Below are 18,003 nucleotides of genomic sequence, written 5' to 3'. Positions count from 1 at the left end.
GGGGGTTAGAATCAGGGAACTTTGCTTCTAGCCTCTAGCCCCTGGTGGACTGGTGGCTATGTTCAATCCCTGGACAGGGAAATAAGATCCTCCTTCAAAACTACTGTCCCTCCAAGAACAATACCATCTTGCATGCTCATGCTGAGAAGTGTGGGAAATGATAGAGAGCCATAAGACATAGCCCCAACCTTCAAGTAACTTATAGATAGAATGGGAAGGACGCTTCCAACACAGATGCCATGTTAGAGAGAGTATATCACAGATGCTAAAGGATTTATGACCTACATTTAAGAAAGTAAAGAGGACAAGAAAGCTGGAATATTCAGGATTGGATACAGTTGTACCTTGTAGGGCACCTGGACCATGTCAGGCAGTACATGGTGGAGTTTCCTTCCAGTCTGGGGAAACGGAATGAAAAAAGGAACAGTGACGCATGTGAGCTCGGAAATGGGGAAAGAAAATGGAAAGCCCTCAAGGGGGAAAATCTGAGAAAGAAAAACAAGAAGATAAAATACTTAATTATTTTTATGGGAATGGTACCACTTATTGAACACCTATTCCACCCTAAAGGGAATGTTCACATTTGTTATTGTATTTAATCCTCACAAAACCTCTGCTAAATGAGTATTGTTAACCTCATTTTTACAAAAGAGGAAATTAAACATCCAGAGAGATTAAGTAATTGCTGAGAGGCAAGTACCCAGTAAGTTTCATTCCAAAATTCATGCTCTGTCCTTTGTTTCCTTCTGCCCCCAGTAATCTCAGCCCTTCTCTGAGGAGCAAATTTCCATTGAAGTGAGAATGACAGGCAGAGAGCTGTCTCGAAAAATGGAAAGAGCTGCTTCGGAAGGTGGCAAGTTGAGGGCAATCAAGCTGAGGCTAGTTTTATCCAGGCAGCTGTTGAACGAGCATTAGAGCATTATTCACAATCCTTGGGCTAAGCAAGGACAATAGAGAGATCACAGCAAAACGACACACATCTACCCTTCCTGGCCTTATATTTAGCAAGGGAAACAGAAGAGTAAAAAGACTTTTCCACACCAACTTGAGGTTAGTATTTACTTTTAGGAAGGGTTTGGGAGGGGTGGAGCTTTAGTTATATCATAACTTCTTATTTCATAAAAGAAAAAAGAGAAATCTGAAACATGTTTGGCAAATTACTAACATGTATTTAATCTCAGCGCTGAGTACACAGATATCTGTCACATTACTTTTCTTCATTAGTTTGTAATGTGTCACAATAAGGCTCAAATCAATGAACTTAAGAAGTATTGTTTTTAAAACAGATCATCATAATCATAAATCATCAGTGCCATGCTAGTGGGAAGCATAGGTTACTACAGAAGGACAACAGAGGGGCATCTAACCCAATTTAAAAAGAAGCTGGAAAAGCCAAGAAAATGGATTCTCCCCTAGAGCCTCCAGTAGGACACATCCCTGTGAATACTTTCCTTTTAGCTTAGTGAGACCTGATGAGACTTCTGACCTCAGCTGTGTCTTCAAGAACCTGTAAGAGATACTTGGAAGTGTGCGATGAGAGTGTTTCCAAACGAGGAACAGCAGTAAGCAGACTTCTCAGAGTAAGGGAGAGCAGGGCACATTCCTGTGACCTCCAGGGGTCAGCTCACAAGTCCTGACTGGGCAGGGAGAGGGGAGGGAAGGGGATCGATGATGGCTGGGACTCAATCAGGATAAACCTTTGAAGCCAAGAAAAGGAATTTGGGTTTTATGGTAAATGAAATACGGAGTTTCTGGGGAGTTTTAAGCCAGATAGAGATGATCAGATTTGCTTTTCAAAAAGATCATTCTGATGGGAATGAGAAGGTAAACTGAGAGGAAGGTGGGACTCAACCAGGTAGGCCAGGCAGGAGTTCATCACAAGATCCTAGATGTCCAGGGCTCTGAAATAACAAAGTTGCAGTAAGGATGAAGTAATGTTTACAGAGTATTTATGAGGCGGAATTTAAGAATTTGGTGATACATCAGATGTAGGGAGGAGAAAGCATCGAAGGTAACTTCCGAGTCTCTTTCCTGGTAGATGTGCTGCTATTTTCTGCCATAAGGAACACAGGAGAAATAATTTTTTTAAATGAAGATGAATTTTCTACAAATGGTGCTGGAAAGACTAGACATTCATGTGCAAAAAAGTGAATCTTGACACAGAACCTACATCTTTCACAAAAATTAACATAAAATAGATCACAGAGCTAAATGTAAAATTCAAAATAAAACTCCTAGAAGATAACATAGGAGAACATCTAGATGACCTTGAGTTTGGTGATGACTTTTTAGATAAAACACCAAAGGCATGATCCATGAAGGAAATAATGATAAGCTGGACTTCATTAAAATTAAAAATTTCTGCTCTGCAAAAGACACTTTCAAGGGACTTCCCTGGTGGTGCAGCAGTTAAGAATCTGCCTGCCAATGCAGGGGACACAGGTTCGAGCCCTTGTCCGGGAAGATCCCACATGCCATGGAGCAACTAAGCCCATGCGCCACAACTACTAAGCCTGCATTCTAGAGCCCGCGAGCCACTACTACTGAGCCCAAGTGCCACAATTACTGAAGCCTGTGTGCCTAGAGCCCGTGCTCCACAACAACAGAAGCCACTGCAATGAGAAGCCTGCACACCACAACGGAGAGTAGCCCCTGCTCGCTGAAACTAGAGAAAGCCCACACGCAGCAATGAAGACCCAGTGCAGCCAAAAATAAATAAATTTAAAAAAAGACACTTTCAAGAGAATGAGAAGACAAGCCACACACTAGGAGAAAATATTTGATGAACTCTTAAAACTCAACAGTAAGAAAAATAAAACCTCATTAAAAAAATGGGCCAATGACCTTAACTGATACTTCACCAAATAAGGTATACATATGGCAAATAACCATACTAAAAGGTGCTCCGTATCATATCTCATCAAGGAAATGCAAATTAAAACAATAAGATACAACTATACACCTATTAGAATAGCCACAATCTAAAACACCGACAACACCAAATGCTGGTGAGGATGTGCAGCAACAGGAACTCTTATTCATTACTGGTGAAAAGGTAAAATGATACATCCACTTTGGAAGACAGTTGAACAACTTCTTGCAAAACTAACCATACTCTTACTACAAAGTCCAGCGATCATGCACCTTGGTGTTTACCTAAAGGTGCTGAAAACGTATGTCCACACAAAAACCTTCACACATATGTTTATAGCAGCTTTATTCATAATTGCCAAAACTTAGAAACAACCACGGTATCCTTCAGTAGGTGAATGGTTAAATAAACTGTGGCATATCCAGGCAATGGAATATTATTCAGCCCTAAAAAAGACATAAGCTATAAAGTAATGAAAAGACATGGAGGAACCTTAAATGCATATTACTAAGTGAAAGAAGCCAATATGAAAAGGCTACATACTGTATGATTCCAATTGTATAACATTCTGGAAAAGGCAAAACTATGGAGGGAGTAAAAAGATCAGTGGTTTCCAGGGGTTAGAGGGGAGGGAGGGATGAATAAGTGGAGCACAGAGGATTTTTAGGTCTGTGAAAATACTCTATGTGATAACATAATGGTGGATACATGACATTATACATTTGTCTAAACTCATAGAATGCACACCACCAAGACTGAACCCTAATGTAAACTATGGACTTTATGTGATAATGATGTGTCAGGGTAGGTTCATCAATTGTAACAAATATACCACTGTGGTAAGGGATGTTGATAATGGGGGAGGCTATGCATGTGTGGTGGCAGGGAGTGTATGGGAACTCTCTATACCTTCTGGTCAATTTTGCTGTGAACCTGCTCTAAAAAATAAAGCCTATTACATTTTTAAAAAAATGAAAATGGGAACAATTTTGAGAATGTTGCATATAAGTCCTGAGAATATATAAGTAGAAAGGTTTTAATGGGTAGTTTAGTATTATTACTTCATCCTCAATTTATAGGAGGAAACTGAGGCTCAGAGGGGTAAAGAATCTTGCTCAAGGTCAAGCAGCACATTAAGTGCAGAAGGTAGAATTTGAACAGTTTAACTCCCAAGCTCACACGGGTAGCCATTGTGAAATGAGGTTTGAGGCCTATCTTAGTTTCTTATTGCTGTTGTACCATTTTAAAAGTGGGAAAAGTAAAGGGACCTAAATGGAAGTAAACTTTCAATACTTTACTTAAAGGGGTAAACTGTTGATACCAATAGACCATGATAAGTTATGTATGTATGTTATACATATATGTTATATGTGTATGTATGTGTATACACGTACACAATGCACATGTGTAATGTATATATGTCTATAAGCATACACATATGTGTATGTGTTATATGTATATGCCCATGTGTATACACGCATGTGGGCACACACGTACACGCGTGTATATGCATGTATTATATGTGTATGCATGTTACATGATATGTATGTCTATATGTGTGTGTGCATATGTATGTATACATGTGCACGTATATGTGTGTGTGTATGTATATTATAACACCAATAGCAACCACTAAAGAAAATTATGCAGGGTGATGTATTCAAAAACATTGAAAATACAGGAAAATTGATTTTTTAAAAAAATTTTTATTTATTTATTTATTCATTTTTGGCTGTGTTGGGTCCTCGCTTCTGTGCGCGGGCCCTCTCTAGTTGCGGCGAGCGGAGGCCACTCCTCATCGCGGTGCGCGGGCCTCTCACTGTCGCGGCCTCTCTTGTTATGGAGCACAAGCTCCAGACGCGCAGGCTCAGCAGCTGTGGCCCACGGGCCCAGCCGCTCCGCGGCATGTGGGATCCTCCCAGACCAGGGCTCGAACCCATGTCCCCTGCACTGGCAGTCAGACTCTCAGCCACTGCGCCACCAAGGAAGCCCAGGAAAACTGATTTTTAAAAAAGTTCAGGCAAAACTCAGAGGCATAAAAGACAAAATGAGAAACAGAGGGAGAAAACAGAAAACAAATGATAAAATGGCAGAAGTAAGCCCTAACATACCAATAATTAATTTTAATGCAAATGGTCTAAATACTCCAATTAAAAGACAAAGATTAGGGACTTCCCTGGTGGTGCAGTGGTTAAGAATCCGCCTGCCAATGCAGGGGACACGGGTTCGATCCCTGGTCCCAGAAGATCTCACATGCTGCGGAACAACTAAGCCCATGCACCACAACTACTGAGCCTGTGCTCTAGAGCCTCTGAGCCACAACTACTGAGCCCATGTGCCACAACTATTGAAGCCCGCGTGCCTAGAGCTCATGCTCTGCAACAAGAGAAGCCACTACAATGAGAAGCCCATGTATCTCAACAAAGAGTAGCCCCTGCTCGCCACAACTAGAGAAAGCCTGTGTGCGGCAATGAAGACCCAATACAGCCAAAAACAAATTAAAAAAAAAAAAAAGACAACGATTAGCAAAATGGAAAAAAGGTACGATCCAACAATATGCAGGCTGTAAGCAAGACACTTTTTTTTTTTTTTTGCGGTACACGGGCCTCTCACTGTTGTGGCCTCTCCCATTGTGGAGCACAGGCTTCGGACGCGCAGGCTTAGCGGCCATGGCTCACGGGCCCAGCCGCTCTGCGGCATGTGGGATCTTCCCAGACCGGGGCACGAACCCGTGTCCCCTGCATCGGCAGGCGGACTCTCAACCACTGTGCCACCAAGGAAGCCCATGACACTTTAAACATAACAACTTATTAGTTTCCTATTGCTGCTGTAACAAATTACCATAAACTTAGTGGCCTAAAGCAACCCACACTTACAATCTTACAGTTCTGGATGTTATTTGTCTGCAGTCGGTCTTACCAGGCTAAAACCAAGGTATCAGCAGAGTCATGTTCCTCTGGAGGCCCCAGGGTAGAATCCTTTCCTTCTTTTTCCAGCTTCTAGAGTCCATCTGCATTCCTTGGCTCATGGCCCCTTCCTCCATCTTCAAAGCCAGTGGCATAGAATCTTCAAGTATCTCTCCTCTCTGACCTCTGCTTCAGTCGTCTCATCTTTGGCCTTCCTGCCTCCCTCTTTCCCTTATAAGGACTCTTGTGATTGTATTGAGCCCATTCAGATAATCCAAGATAATCTTCCCATCTAAAGATCCTTACTTTAGGGACTTTCCGGGTGCCGCAGTGATTAAGACTCCATGCTCCCAATGCAGGGGGCCCGGGTTTGATCCCCGGTCAGGGAACTAGATCCCACATGCATGCCACAACTAAGAGTTTGCATGCCACAACTAAGGAGTCCGTGTGCTGCAACTAAGGAGCCAGTGAGCTGTAACTAAGAAGTCCATGAGCCGCAACTAAGGAGACCACCTACTGCAACTAAGACATGGCACAACCAAATAACAAATATTAAAAAAATAAAGATCCTTACTTTAATCACATATGCAAAGTCTTTGTTGTCATGCAAGATTCTGGGTATCAGGACATGGACATCTTGGGGAGGGCTAGTATTCTGCCTTCCCCAAGTCTCTAGGCAGAAAAGACAGGCAGATGAATGATTCTTTCACAAATACAGGCTCAGTAAGAAGGCTGTAGCCTGATGTGTCATTAGACCCTCCTGGGGCTAAATCCTTCCTAAGGACCAGTGTTCCCTGGGGATGTAAATAATGGACATTTCCAGATTCCACTGTTTCTTAGGGAGAGGCCACTCTGCTTTCCAGGTCTGGTTTGTATTGACCCAGGGTTTGGGTGGGGTTGGACCTGCAAATGGCAGGTTTTACTACAGGTGGCAGATGCAAGCAGAGGCTAATATTCCTAAATTTAAAGTGAATGGACAGAGATGGGGAAAATCTGAAAAGGATGCTTGTCAGATATTCCTAAAAGGCTCTATGGAAAATTCCAGTGTGGAGAAAAGTCCATAAGAATTTAAGTTGAGCAACAGCAAAACAACAAACAAATAAATCAAATGACACCACATATATGCAAGTCAGAACATGAAATAACTAACTCACTTTGGAAACCACAAACTAATCTTTCCATAGGAGGCTAATCTAGGAGTCAGCTAGACCAACAGGTCATTTTGACCTCTCAGAGGAAACTCTGTCTAAACTCTCCTTTAGGGAAAAAAATGCTTTTCATAATCAGTGAAGGGTATTATGGAAGTACAAGACTAGGCATCAATAACTTGTATGAAACAAGGAAGAAGGCTGACTTACACATTTCTTCCAGCTCAAGGTTCTACTAGTCCAAGCTCAGAGTCAAAATAGTGTTACATTTGGGGCTTCGCGGGTGGTGCAGTGGTTGGGAGCCTGCCTGCCGATGCAGGGGACACGGGTTCGAGCCCTAGTCTGGGAGGATCCCACATGCCGCGGAGCGACTAGGCCCGTGAGCTACTGAGCCTGCGCGTCTGGAGCCTGTGCTCCGCAATAAGAGAGGCCGCGATAGTGAGAGGCCTGCGCACCGCGATGAAGAGTGGCCCCCGCTTGCCGCAACTAGAGAAAGCCCTCGCACAGAAACGAAGACCCAACACAGCCAAAAATAAAATAAATAAATAATTAAAAAAAAATAGTGTTACATTTGGATGGGCCCACAGAAGTCTTATAAACCAAACTTTCTTGATGCCAGGGAACCTCCCTAAATGGACCACAACAAATGGACCTCTGGCCTCTGCTTAAGAGAGAGAACCTATCTATCTATTTTATGGGCCACCTCATGGTAAGAGGGGTCTTCTATGCTGAACTGAAATTATTCTCCAGACCAGTTAGTCTTGTTTTCCTCTTTAAGCTACACTGATAGCTACATTCCATCTTCTTTAAAAGTAGAAGCCAGTTAATGTAAAAAAGAACAACAATATCAAGTGTTGGAGAGGATATGGAACAACTGGAGTTCTCATGTTTTGCTGATGGGAGTGTCAACTGGTACAACCACTTTGGAAATGTTAGACAGCATCTACTCAAGTTAAAGACGTGCCTACACTGTAAGCCAAAGATTCCACTTCTGCACATATACACAAGAGAAGTAAGGGCATATTGCTTTAAATATATCTCTAACAAAAGACATGTGTAAGAATGTAACAGTGTCCATCTCAGCTCTATTTATAATAGCCCCAAACTGGAAACAAACTGACAACAGTAGGATAAATAATTTTTGGCATATTCATACAATGTAACACTACACCATAATAACGATGAGTAAAAGAAACCGATCACAGAAAAGGGCATACTATATGACTCCATTCATATGAAGTTGAAAAACAGGCAAAATTAATCTATGGTGACAGAATCATAGAAGCGTGGTTACCTCTAAGGGGTAGATACTGACTGGGAAGGAGTAAAAGGGAACCTTCTGGAGGGCTAGGAATATTCTTTATCTTCAACTAGGTGGTGGTTAAGTGGGTGTATACACATGGAAAAATCCATCAAGTTTTATACTTAAGATTTGGGCATTCTATGTATACCTCAATAGAATATTTTAAAAATGAAGTCATTAGACCCTTGTAATTTTGTTTCTTCTTTTTTGGTTAAAAAAAAAAAGGCTCCAGGGGGGCAGTTATAAAAGAAATAGATCTATGGTCAGTTGTCCACTCACATGGGATTAATAAGGAGGTAGAAGGTGTAGTGATTAGAACGGGCAATGGGCTTAGGAATCACAGACTTGGTTTCAAGCTTACTAGCTGTGTAAGGATAGTCAAGCCATTTAATCTCTCTAACCCTCAGTCTCATTATGCATAAAATGAGTACTAACCTTACAGAAGTGTTATAAGTACTACAGGAGATAAGAAATATAAAAATCTTAAACAATCATCTGTCATTTATTAAATACATACTATGCACCACACACTATGAAATACCCTACAACAATCATATGAGGAAGATAACATCTCCATTTTAAGAATGAGGAAACTAAGATCCTAAGAGCTTGTCCATAATACGTGGCAGATTTATCTGATCCTGAAGTCCATGAGCTTAAAGCATTACCCTGTGTAGCCATTGGTATAATTGGATGGTGGGTGGATAGTGAAAAGTTGAATCAGAAACTAGCCCCAGTTCTGCAGAGGAGCACACTATTTAGCTAAAGCGTCCTGTTAATATCTTAGAGGCTGGCAATCTATACCTATAGCATAAAAGACCTTTATCACTGTAAGGGAAGCTAATTCCTTACAGGGTGACTATGAGGGTTAACTGAGATAATCAGGTCAGGAAAATATTGATACATAATGACACATCATAATATGACACATATTAGGTGATTGAGTAGCCCGCCCCTGCCCACTCCTTCCTATTCTTTCTAATAATCTCCTGGCTGGTCTTTTTTTGAGAACTACCTCCAGTAATTACCCATTCCAAGGTAAGAATTCAATGTTTATAAAATTCTTATGTGGTGCCAGGCACTGTTCTAAGCACTGGGACCACTGAGGACATGAATAAATCAGCATAGACTCATTTCCTCACCCACCTCCTGAGACAAGAGTTAGGGTTAGAACCATGCTTGCATGACAACTCCTAAAGTAAATGATCTAAAGCAGACGGTTATTTAATCTCAGGTTAATTTATACTCCTGTTAACCCATCTAGTGTTCCCATTCACTCAAAAAACATTTTTTAAAGCGACTTTTATGTTCCAGGGACTGTTCTAAGCACTGAGGATACAGTAATAGATGAAATAAAGTCCCTGCCCTCACCAAGCTTACATTCGAGGGGAGGGAAAGGGAGAATACATAAACATACGTAATTTCCAGTAGCAATAAATGCTGTGAAGAGAATGAAGCAGGATCAGGATTCAGAGAGTGACCAGTGGAGGGCTGGGGTAGTATTTTAGAAAGGATGGTCAGGGACAATACTTGAGCAGAGACCTGAACGAGTGAGGAACCAAGTCATGCAAAGAACTGGGAAAGAGCGCTCCAGGCGAAGGGAAGAGTCAGCATAAAAATCTTGAGGTGGGAACCAATTTGGCATATTTGAGGCACAACAGGAAGCCACTGGAGATTTGGCAGAAAAGTGACATGTTCTGATTTACTTTTATCATTTGGCTGCTGTGTGAAGAATATATAGTAGGAAGGCAGGAAGGCAAGAGCAGAAGGGGGACACAGTAGGTCAATAAATAATTAAGAATTAATAAACAATAAATTCATTTTTGAACACCTTTTTAAAGACGTGCTACGCTTATTTAAAGCAATTTGTGTCGTGTCTCACGCAGACCACTCAATCATAAATCATATAAAGAAGACATGCCATTCTTTCTTGTGCTATAAAAGTGAATTTCATAATTCATTCAAATAAGTCATCAAATTTTGAGGTATATCTGAAAATCAAAGATGGGACTGTGAGCCTTCATAATCGTACCCTCTTAAATATAAAATTAGCTCACATGATTAAAAGTTCAAACACTACACACTTTCTAAAGTGTTCTGCTAAAACATTTTTCTTTGGCATATGCAGTGCAAATAGCTCTAGCCTTAATCATTTTTCAAGTTTTAATCTCCACGTTTGGCATATTCTGATAACATTGACAGGTTAAAAGCAACATTCTGTTGTATGCATAGCGATTCCTTGCAATTAACCTTAATTTAGGCTGAAAGTAGATTGAACAGCTGCTTCATAGCAACATTTCTAAATTTATTAGATAAATATCTCCAGAAAGCTTCAGATTAAAGAGCAACAAAAACAAAATCTGCAACATTGCAGCCTTCCCTTAGTAAGGAGAGTCTTAAAGCATTGCAGGTACCAATAAAACTACTTTCTTGAGAAAAGTGACATTTTGGGCCCTTATTACACAGGGTAGCGAGAGATAACGATAACAGAGATAAGAAAAATGTAGGTAAACAATGTCCGAAGAACACATCCTACCTTCCTTCTGTAAAAGGAATTTCTGAGTCTACTGGAATTTTACTAAAGGTGTAACCACACTACAACCCCAGTGTGAGGAACCCCTTGCAAATCCCAGATGGTGTGAGTAACCCCTTGCAAATTCCAGACGGCACTCCTCAATGCCTAATGCCATCATTCCATTCCTTTAAAATGTTTAATAAATGGTGACTATTATCTATGTCATCTTAACCTCTCAACATTAACTGATATTATTATCCCCATTTATATGAAGACAGAAGGGCTCAGAACAGTTACAGTAACAAAACAAGTGGCAAAGACAGGAGACAAACTCAGATCTGATTCCGAAGTCTGTGCTTTTCCCATCAAACTGTGCTGCCTGGATGAAAAACCTTTGATATCATGTGTTAGATCTGCCTTTTTCTTTTAAATGCATCTATCCTTTAAAGTCAGAATCATGTCAGAAATCGGGATAAGTGTATCTTGAAGAGGAGGGCAGGGGAGAATAAAATTTTCTTGGGCTCTTTGTTCTAATTTAACCCATACTATTATTTATGGTGTCAAATACATGCATGTTTATTGTGGAAAAATTAGAAAGTTCAGATAAATAAACTGAAAGAAAAACTCATCAAATAAAAATCACCTGCAATCCCACCACCCCACAGCACAGGTGTCTCTAGCTTCATTCGACCTCAGCAAGACGAAGCAGAGCATGACAGTATCATCCTACCTAACATCTCTCCTCTTGTCACACAAACATAATCAGACTTTGGTCTAGAAAGTGCTGCAAATGTCAGATGAGGTAACAGCAGAAAAGTCTTTAGGTTCTGACAATAATCATTGCTCTATCATAGTCTCATTTTAATATTCATAAAACATTTTGGCATTTACATGATGTAAAGTTGAGAAGTTTGAATAAATAAATTCTTTTTAAACCAGCAAACTATTTGTTAAGTAAAAAGACTCAGTATAGGCAGATAATTCCATCTTTACTGAAAACATTAAACAACATACTAAAAAAAATCTCTAGTACACAATCATTAGCAGTATATTTCAAAGAATGAGATGATTCTAACTATCACAATGCAGGAGTATAGCAGTTAATAGACCTGGGTTTAAATCCTAGCTTCACCACTTATTTCATGACCTTTGGGCAAGTGACTCAATCTTTGTGGGACTCAATTTACTTATCTGTAAAGTGGGGATAATGATAGTGACTCTTTAGGAAGATGCTATAGAGCTTAACATCGTGTACATGAAGAGCAGTAAAAGGAAATTTTAACAAGTTCAAATCTTGAAAATTTAAGATTTTAAGCCTTAATTTTTTAATAAATATTTTTTCTTAAAAAATCTATTTTCTGGGCTTCCCTGGTGGCGCAGTGGTTGAGAGTCCGCCTGCCGATGCAGGGGACACGGGTTCGTGCCCCAGTCCAGGAAGATTCCACATGCTGCGGAGCGGCTGGGCCCGTGAGCCATGGCCACTGAGCCTGCGCGTCCGGAGCCTGTGCTCTGCAACGGGAGAGGCCACAACAGTGAGAGGCCCGCGTACTGCAAAAAAAAAAAAAAAAAAAAATCTGTTTTCTAAGATAGCAAATACCAATGTTTCATCATCAGACAATGACTAGCTTTAAGAGCATTGCTACATTTACTAAGAATTAAGATATTAGGCTCTATTTTAAAAGATATGGGAATGAGTACCATGATGATTAACTCAACTACAAATGTACTATTCTAGGACTCCATTGGGTACTCAGAGCTGTATAGCATTTTCATTCATTTCTAATCAGCAACTTTTCTTATTTTCCAAATTTATCTCCCTCTTTCCCTCTCAGCAGCTCAGAATAAATACCATTATGAATGAGCTTCCGATGTACTCCTTAAAGCACTCCTCCTCTCATCTAAAAGATGGCAGTTAGATAATTAAACTATTTGACACTGTGCCAACTAACAGATACGCTATCATTCCCCGATACCCACAGCCAGCATCCTTTCTCTAGCAGCTATCCTGTTCTCAAAGTTTGGTTTTTCTTCTCCAGCCTGTGGGATGTGAGGAGCAGGAAACAGCATGGTAAGCAGTGGTCTAACTGCAGAGCAAGGGGTAGTTGCAGGTCCCTGAAGCATTTTATCCGCAGTTCATCTGCACTGGAATAATTAAGAGTTGACTGTGGTTTTGTTTGGGTTTGGGCTATTATATTTCATTCTTTCTCTATTACCCTGGTTAACTAAGACTGTATGTATGTAGCAAAAACTTTAATATATGATTACTTTTTGACTAAGAATGACGATTCTAGAGAAAAAAATCAGAAATGTATATATTGTTCATTTATTAAAATAACTTAAATACCACATAACATTATTTATCATTATATAAATGATGATACAGAAATGGAATACTCAGCAGCCATTAAAAATAATTTTGTAAAAGATTATTGAAATAGCAAAACATTTACAATGTGAAGCAGGCTACAAAACAGTATGGAGAATATATCATTTTTGTGAAGAAAAATGAAAATACATGCAAGGAAAAACTACTAGGACATACAATAAAATATTAACAATGTTATCTTAGAGCTGTGGAATAAATTTTTTTTCTTTGTACTTTTTGGTGTTTCCCCAAAATTTATGCATTAAGCTTGTACTAATTTTGTAAATAGAAAAAAGCAAAATGAATGCTGATTTAATGAGAGAAAGGAAGAAGGAAGGTGCCAGAACCCTGGGGAATTATCTACATTTAAGGTATTTGAATGAGAAAGAGGAACCAACATCTTAGACTTGCACTTTTTAAGAACTAACCTTTCTCTTTTGCTAGTTTCTATCTATTTTAGCTTCCTAGCTGCCTATCAGTATAATAATACTTAACTAAGCCTTAAGCATCTAGGTTAAAATAAGGGAAAAAGACATAGAAAGTTTTTGTAAAACAAAACAAAAACAAAAAATACCCCCAAACTAATATTTCTTAGAGTCCTAGTGGTCCCATGAACAAATGCTGGCCATAGACATGACAGAATCTCTGAAATTTTAAAGAGGTCCTTTAGTTTAATACAGTGGAGGTAAGAAATCTTCCTGGGTAAAGAGGTACTTCTGGAAATGGTATTAATCCTTTCAGGCTAAAGTAGTACCATTTATAAATGCTTCTGTAGAACACTAACTGTTTCTATAGAACTGAAAGAATCCTTTCCATTTTACTCTAGAGGGTTTAGGAGTAATCCCAGGAATGACTGAGCTAATCCATCTTACAATTTTGGCCACTGTTCTAAAATCAGGGTTATCATATAAAACATCTCATACAGAGGCCTGAACATATAATTCCTACACACACTACTAACAAATAGCCATAATAATATAGTGCTCTAAGAAACTAAAAAACAAAACCAAAACAAAACTGTATTCACACGCTTTAAACATATTCCCATAATAAATAAATAAAAAGACACAGAAAAACCATCTGTAAAAGAATTACATGTATTAGGCAACAGGGAATTACACAAATTGGAAAAATGAAAGCATTTTTAGGAATTTAGGAAACTATAGTGAAAATTAAGTCTAAAGGTTTAAGAGTGTACTGTGAAGGGACTTTATTTCTAGATTTTACCAAAAACTCTTTCAGAGTACAGCTTATTTGAATAAATACTTTTGAGAAGCACCTGCTTGGAAACAGACTTCCCACCTGGTCAAGGTAACTGTAGCAATTACATAGGAAGCAAGATTTGTTTCAAGATGTGACTGCAGGTATTTCTCATGTAATTGAAGTTACATAGCTGTGGAAACTTACAGACTTTTAAATCTGAGCTTAGGTAAGTAAACTTCAAAGCACTGTGAGCAACCAAAAGGAACTAGGGAATACTAGAAAATGGGCACCTTAACTGAGGCCAAAAATATCACTGTGAAAAAGTGGATCCCAAAGAAATATAAGCTCCTTAAGGACAGAGATGTTAGTGTTTTGTCCACTGCTGCATCCTAGAATCTAGAACAGTGCCTCCCAAATGATAGACACTCAGTATTTTCACTAATGAACAAATCAGAGACCCTTCCTGGTGTATATTAGGAATCAATCCAAATTCACTTCTTATATCAATACTTAATAATCTCCCATCAACTGGAGAAGCTGTTACTGAATGACTAACATACTATGAAGCTAACTGTACTATACTGTATATTTTTGAGTGAAATGAGTGATGAAAAATTATGTTTTTTACTTTTGAAAAGCCCAGATCCCAGTAATTTTGAAATTGGTATGCCTGTTACTAAAGTAAGAGTATGACAGTATTTTGGGGACATAGCATTTCATGTATTTCCATCTTCTTAAAACCCTTCGAACCACGGCAAGAAAAACTAGTGCTAACATACAGGTGCTGCTTCCTCCAGACACTGGTGCATCACTTAAGACACTTGTGCCGGCATCTGCCAGGCAGTGCTAACAGATGGAAGACATTAATCATCTGGTTGGTGTTCCCACTTTGTCCATCCAGCTTCAAATATAACTGCACTGAGCACCAAAAGCTAGTGCATCACTCCCAAAGCAAAAAGGAGAAAGTTCACACTTCAGAATCCTGAATCAATGCCAAGAGTATCTGCGTTGCCTCAAGGTTTCAGACTCTCTGATGACCTTTAGCTCCCTGGATACCAAGGCAAAGACAGATCTGAAAGCTCCAAAAAACAGGTAGGTTGTCATATACAAGACTGCAGCCCCAGGCAATATAGATGGTATTTGTTCGCACCATGGATTAATTGCTTTGAAGGATCAAAATGCAGAAGACAGAAACATTCAACATTTAAGACAATTTTCTTAATAATAAAGCACTAAAAAGTGTGAGTAAGTCATACTTTCATTTTTCAGAAGCGAAAGGGACAAGTGGCAACTTGCCTTTGGAAAACACATTAATATCAGAGTAATAAGCTATCTATCTCATAGAGACAGTAGCCTAAGAAAGACTATTATCATATAAATCTCAAAGTTCTATTAAATAAATCTCAGAATAATGTTTTTAACTAAGACAACAAAACAAAAACATCAGCAACAACAAAAAATTAAACAGAATCTGTAAAGTGGTATATGAAGATGGAAAAAGGAGAATCTGGAAATCTACACACTGAGAGTTCTCTATTAAAATCAAGGAGGCCCAAATCCTAAAACAGAAAAAAGAAATATGTTAAAACACAATCTTTTAAAAGAATCCAATGAGGTTTTTATAGATACACATATTAATGCTTCATTTATTCAAGACATTTTTTTCTTACACTGGGAGCACTTCTGCATGTATTGTAGGAGATTATATGAATGACAATGCAGAGAGATGCCTTCTCAATAGGCCCTTCTAGTTTTAAATTTTAAATCTGAGTCTGGAATCCTAATTAAATGTTTATATGATAGGCTACAGATATTGTTTTTTAAATTACATTTGCTTATTTTTTATACATTATAGTTTTAAAACAATCTATATACTTTAAAAAGAGAAACAACAATTTACAGTGTGAAAATAAGGTTATGTAAAACTACACAACCCTTCTCATAAAGTAGCAGTGACAATTTCCAAAATGAAGATACTTAATAAAAAACAAAGCAGTTAGTGGGGGGGGGCGGGTAGAAGAGAACCAGTGGAGTGCACAGAAGACCTAGGTTCTAGATTCAGTTTTGCACTGATTGTGTACCTTAGTCTCAACTTCCTTAGGTCTTAATTTCTTCCCTAGTAAGAAGAGGCAGATGGATCTCTATGCTTCATTTCAATTTTAAACACAGAGACTCTTATAGTTTGTAAGAAAAGATCTGAAGAACTTTTTGGACAACGAGTTGAATACGTTCCTCAGATCTTAACAGGAAGGGCCTGTCACCATTCAACTCTCATGGCAATAACTATAAAGCATATCCCATAATTTTATTGTGAGAAAAGAAAAAAATCTACCCTAAGGGCAAAATTATACTTCATATCCTATTTATACATTAAACATAGAAAATGAATGCCTAGTCCCTTCCTGGACTCTAGAAGCACTCTCTGAGATAGAGTCAACTAAAAATCCTAGGATTATGATTGTGGCCAAAACATTCAGCCTATGTTTCTCTCTGTCTTCCCGGAAAGCTGCTAGACAGTTCTAAGGCCAATTAATAATTCTCGTGGGCAGGGCCGAACTTCAGCTTAAAATAAGTACTTACAGTAGTTCAGGGTTGAAACTCTATCAACTTTCAGATTTAGGAAAAGAGAAGGAGGTTTAAGGATCATACTGACCCTAAGAAGGATGGACAGTAGAAAAGATATGCTTTATCACCTATAACACATACTTTCATCATAACCATTATATAAAACTATGGGATATCTTTTTGCTTTGATGTTATTTTTTTCTTGTGAACCTTGTCCTTTAACTATATTCACTGCAAAGAAACAGTCTGAATTGAGAACTGCAGGAGCAATGAGCATATACAAGAATGCTTTATAGAAGATTAGAGACCTGCAAGACATGGATGGACCTATAGACTGTCATACAGAGTGAAGCAAGTCAGAAAGAGAAAAACAAATATCGTATATTAACACATATGTGTGGAATCTAGAAAAATGGTATAGATGATCTTATCTGCAAAGCAAAAATAGAGACAGAGACATAGAGAACAAACGTATGGATACCAAGGGGGCAGGGGGGGTGCGATGAATCGCGAGACTGGGATTGACATATATACACTATTAATACTATGTATAAAATAGATAACTAATGAGAACCTACTGTATAGCACAGGGAACTCTACTCAATGCTCTGTGGTGACCTAAATGGGAAGGAAATCCAAAAAAGAGGGGATATATGTATATGTATAGCTGATTCACTGTGTTGTACAGGAGAAACTAACACAACATTGTAAAGCAACTATACTCCAATAAAAATTTTAAAAAACAATAAAAAAAGATTAGAGACCTGCCTTTCCTGATAAGCAAAAAGACAGGTTTACCATACTAGATGATCTCTTAAATTTCCCCTGGTTCTCAAATTATCATAATTTTATACAGATAATATACTATAATTAAGATTACATATACATATCACTTACTGTTTCTTTTAAACAATATTCATGGATATAACTGCGTTTTTCTAAATGTCTCATTGGTAATACTCAGTCTTGTAAGTCTGGTTCCATAATAATCTATAATGTAACTACTTCCATCTGAAGGTCCAACAATCTAGAAGAGAAAATTTTCCAAATTACCCATTTTACAAAAGATACTTTAAAAATACTTTGAGTTTACTTTTCTTAGGTGTTAGTACAATTATTTCAGTAG

General features: G+C 38.6%; 1 protein-coding gene across 9 annotated transcripts in view; it reads right to left on the bottom strand.

The window, feature by feature from the left end:
* Positions 1-18,003, bottom strand: part of TM2D1 (TM2 domain containing 1) — a 139,948-nt gene that overhangs the window by 71,972 nt on the left and 49,973 nt on the right. For 2 of the 9 annotated variants that reach the window (XM_073789079.1, XM_073789076.1), the window contains one exon: positions 11,717-12,292. The exons of 1 other annotated variant lie outside the window; for it this stretch is intronic. In XM_073789079.1, coding sequence (XP_073645180.1) covers positions 12,062-12,292 — 231 coding nt within the window. In that variant the 3' untranslated portion in view covers positions 11,717-12,061. Of the gene's footprint in view, positions 1-11,716; positions 12,293-13,044; positions 15,872-17,773; positions 17,905-18,003 lie in introns of those variants that run through there. 6 more of the 9 variants (XR_004528770.2, XR_012324541.1, XM_019942352.3 and 3 more) reach the window with 5 other exon arrangements.

This window comes from Tursiops truncatus, chromosome 1 (genome assembly GCF_011762595.2).
Source record: "Tursiops truncatus isolate mTurTru1 chromosome 1, mTurTru1.mat.Y, whole genome shotgun sequence".
Taxonomy (NCBI): Eukaryota; Metazoa; Chordata; class Mammalia; order Artiodactyla; family Delphinidae; genus Tursiops; species Tursiops truncatus.
This window is presented reverse-complemented; position numbering and strand designations above follow the sequence as displayed.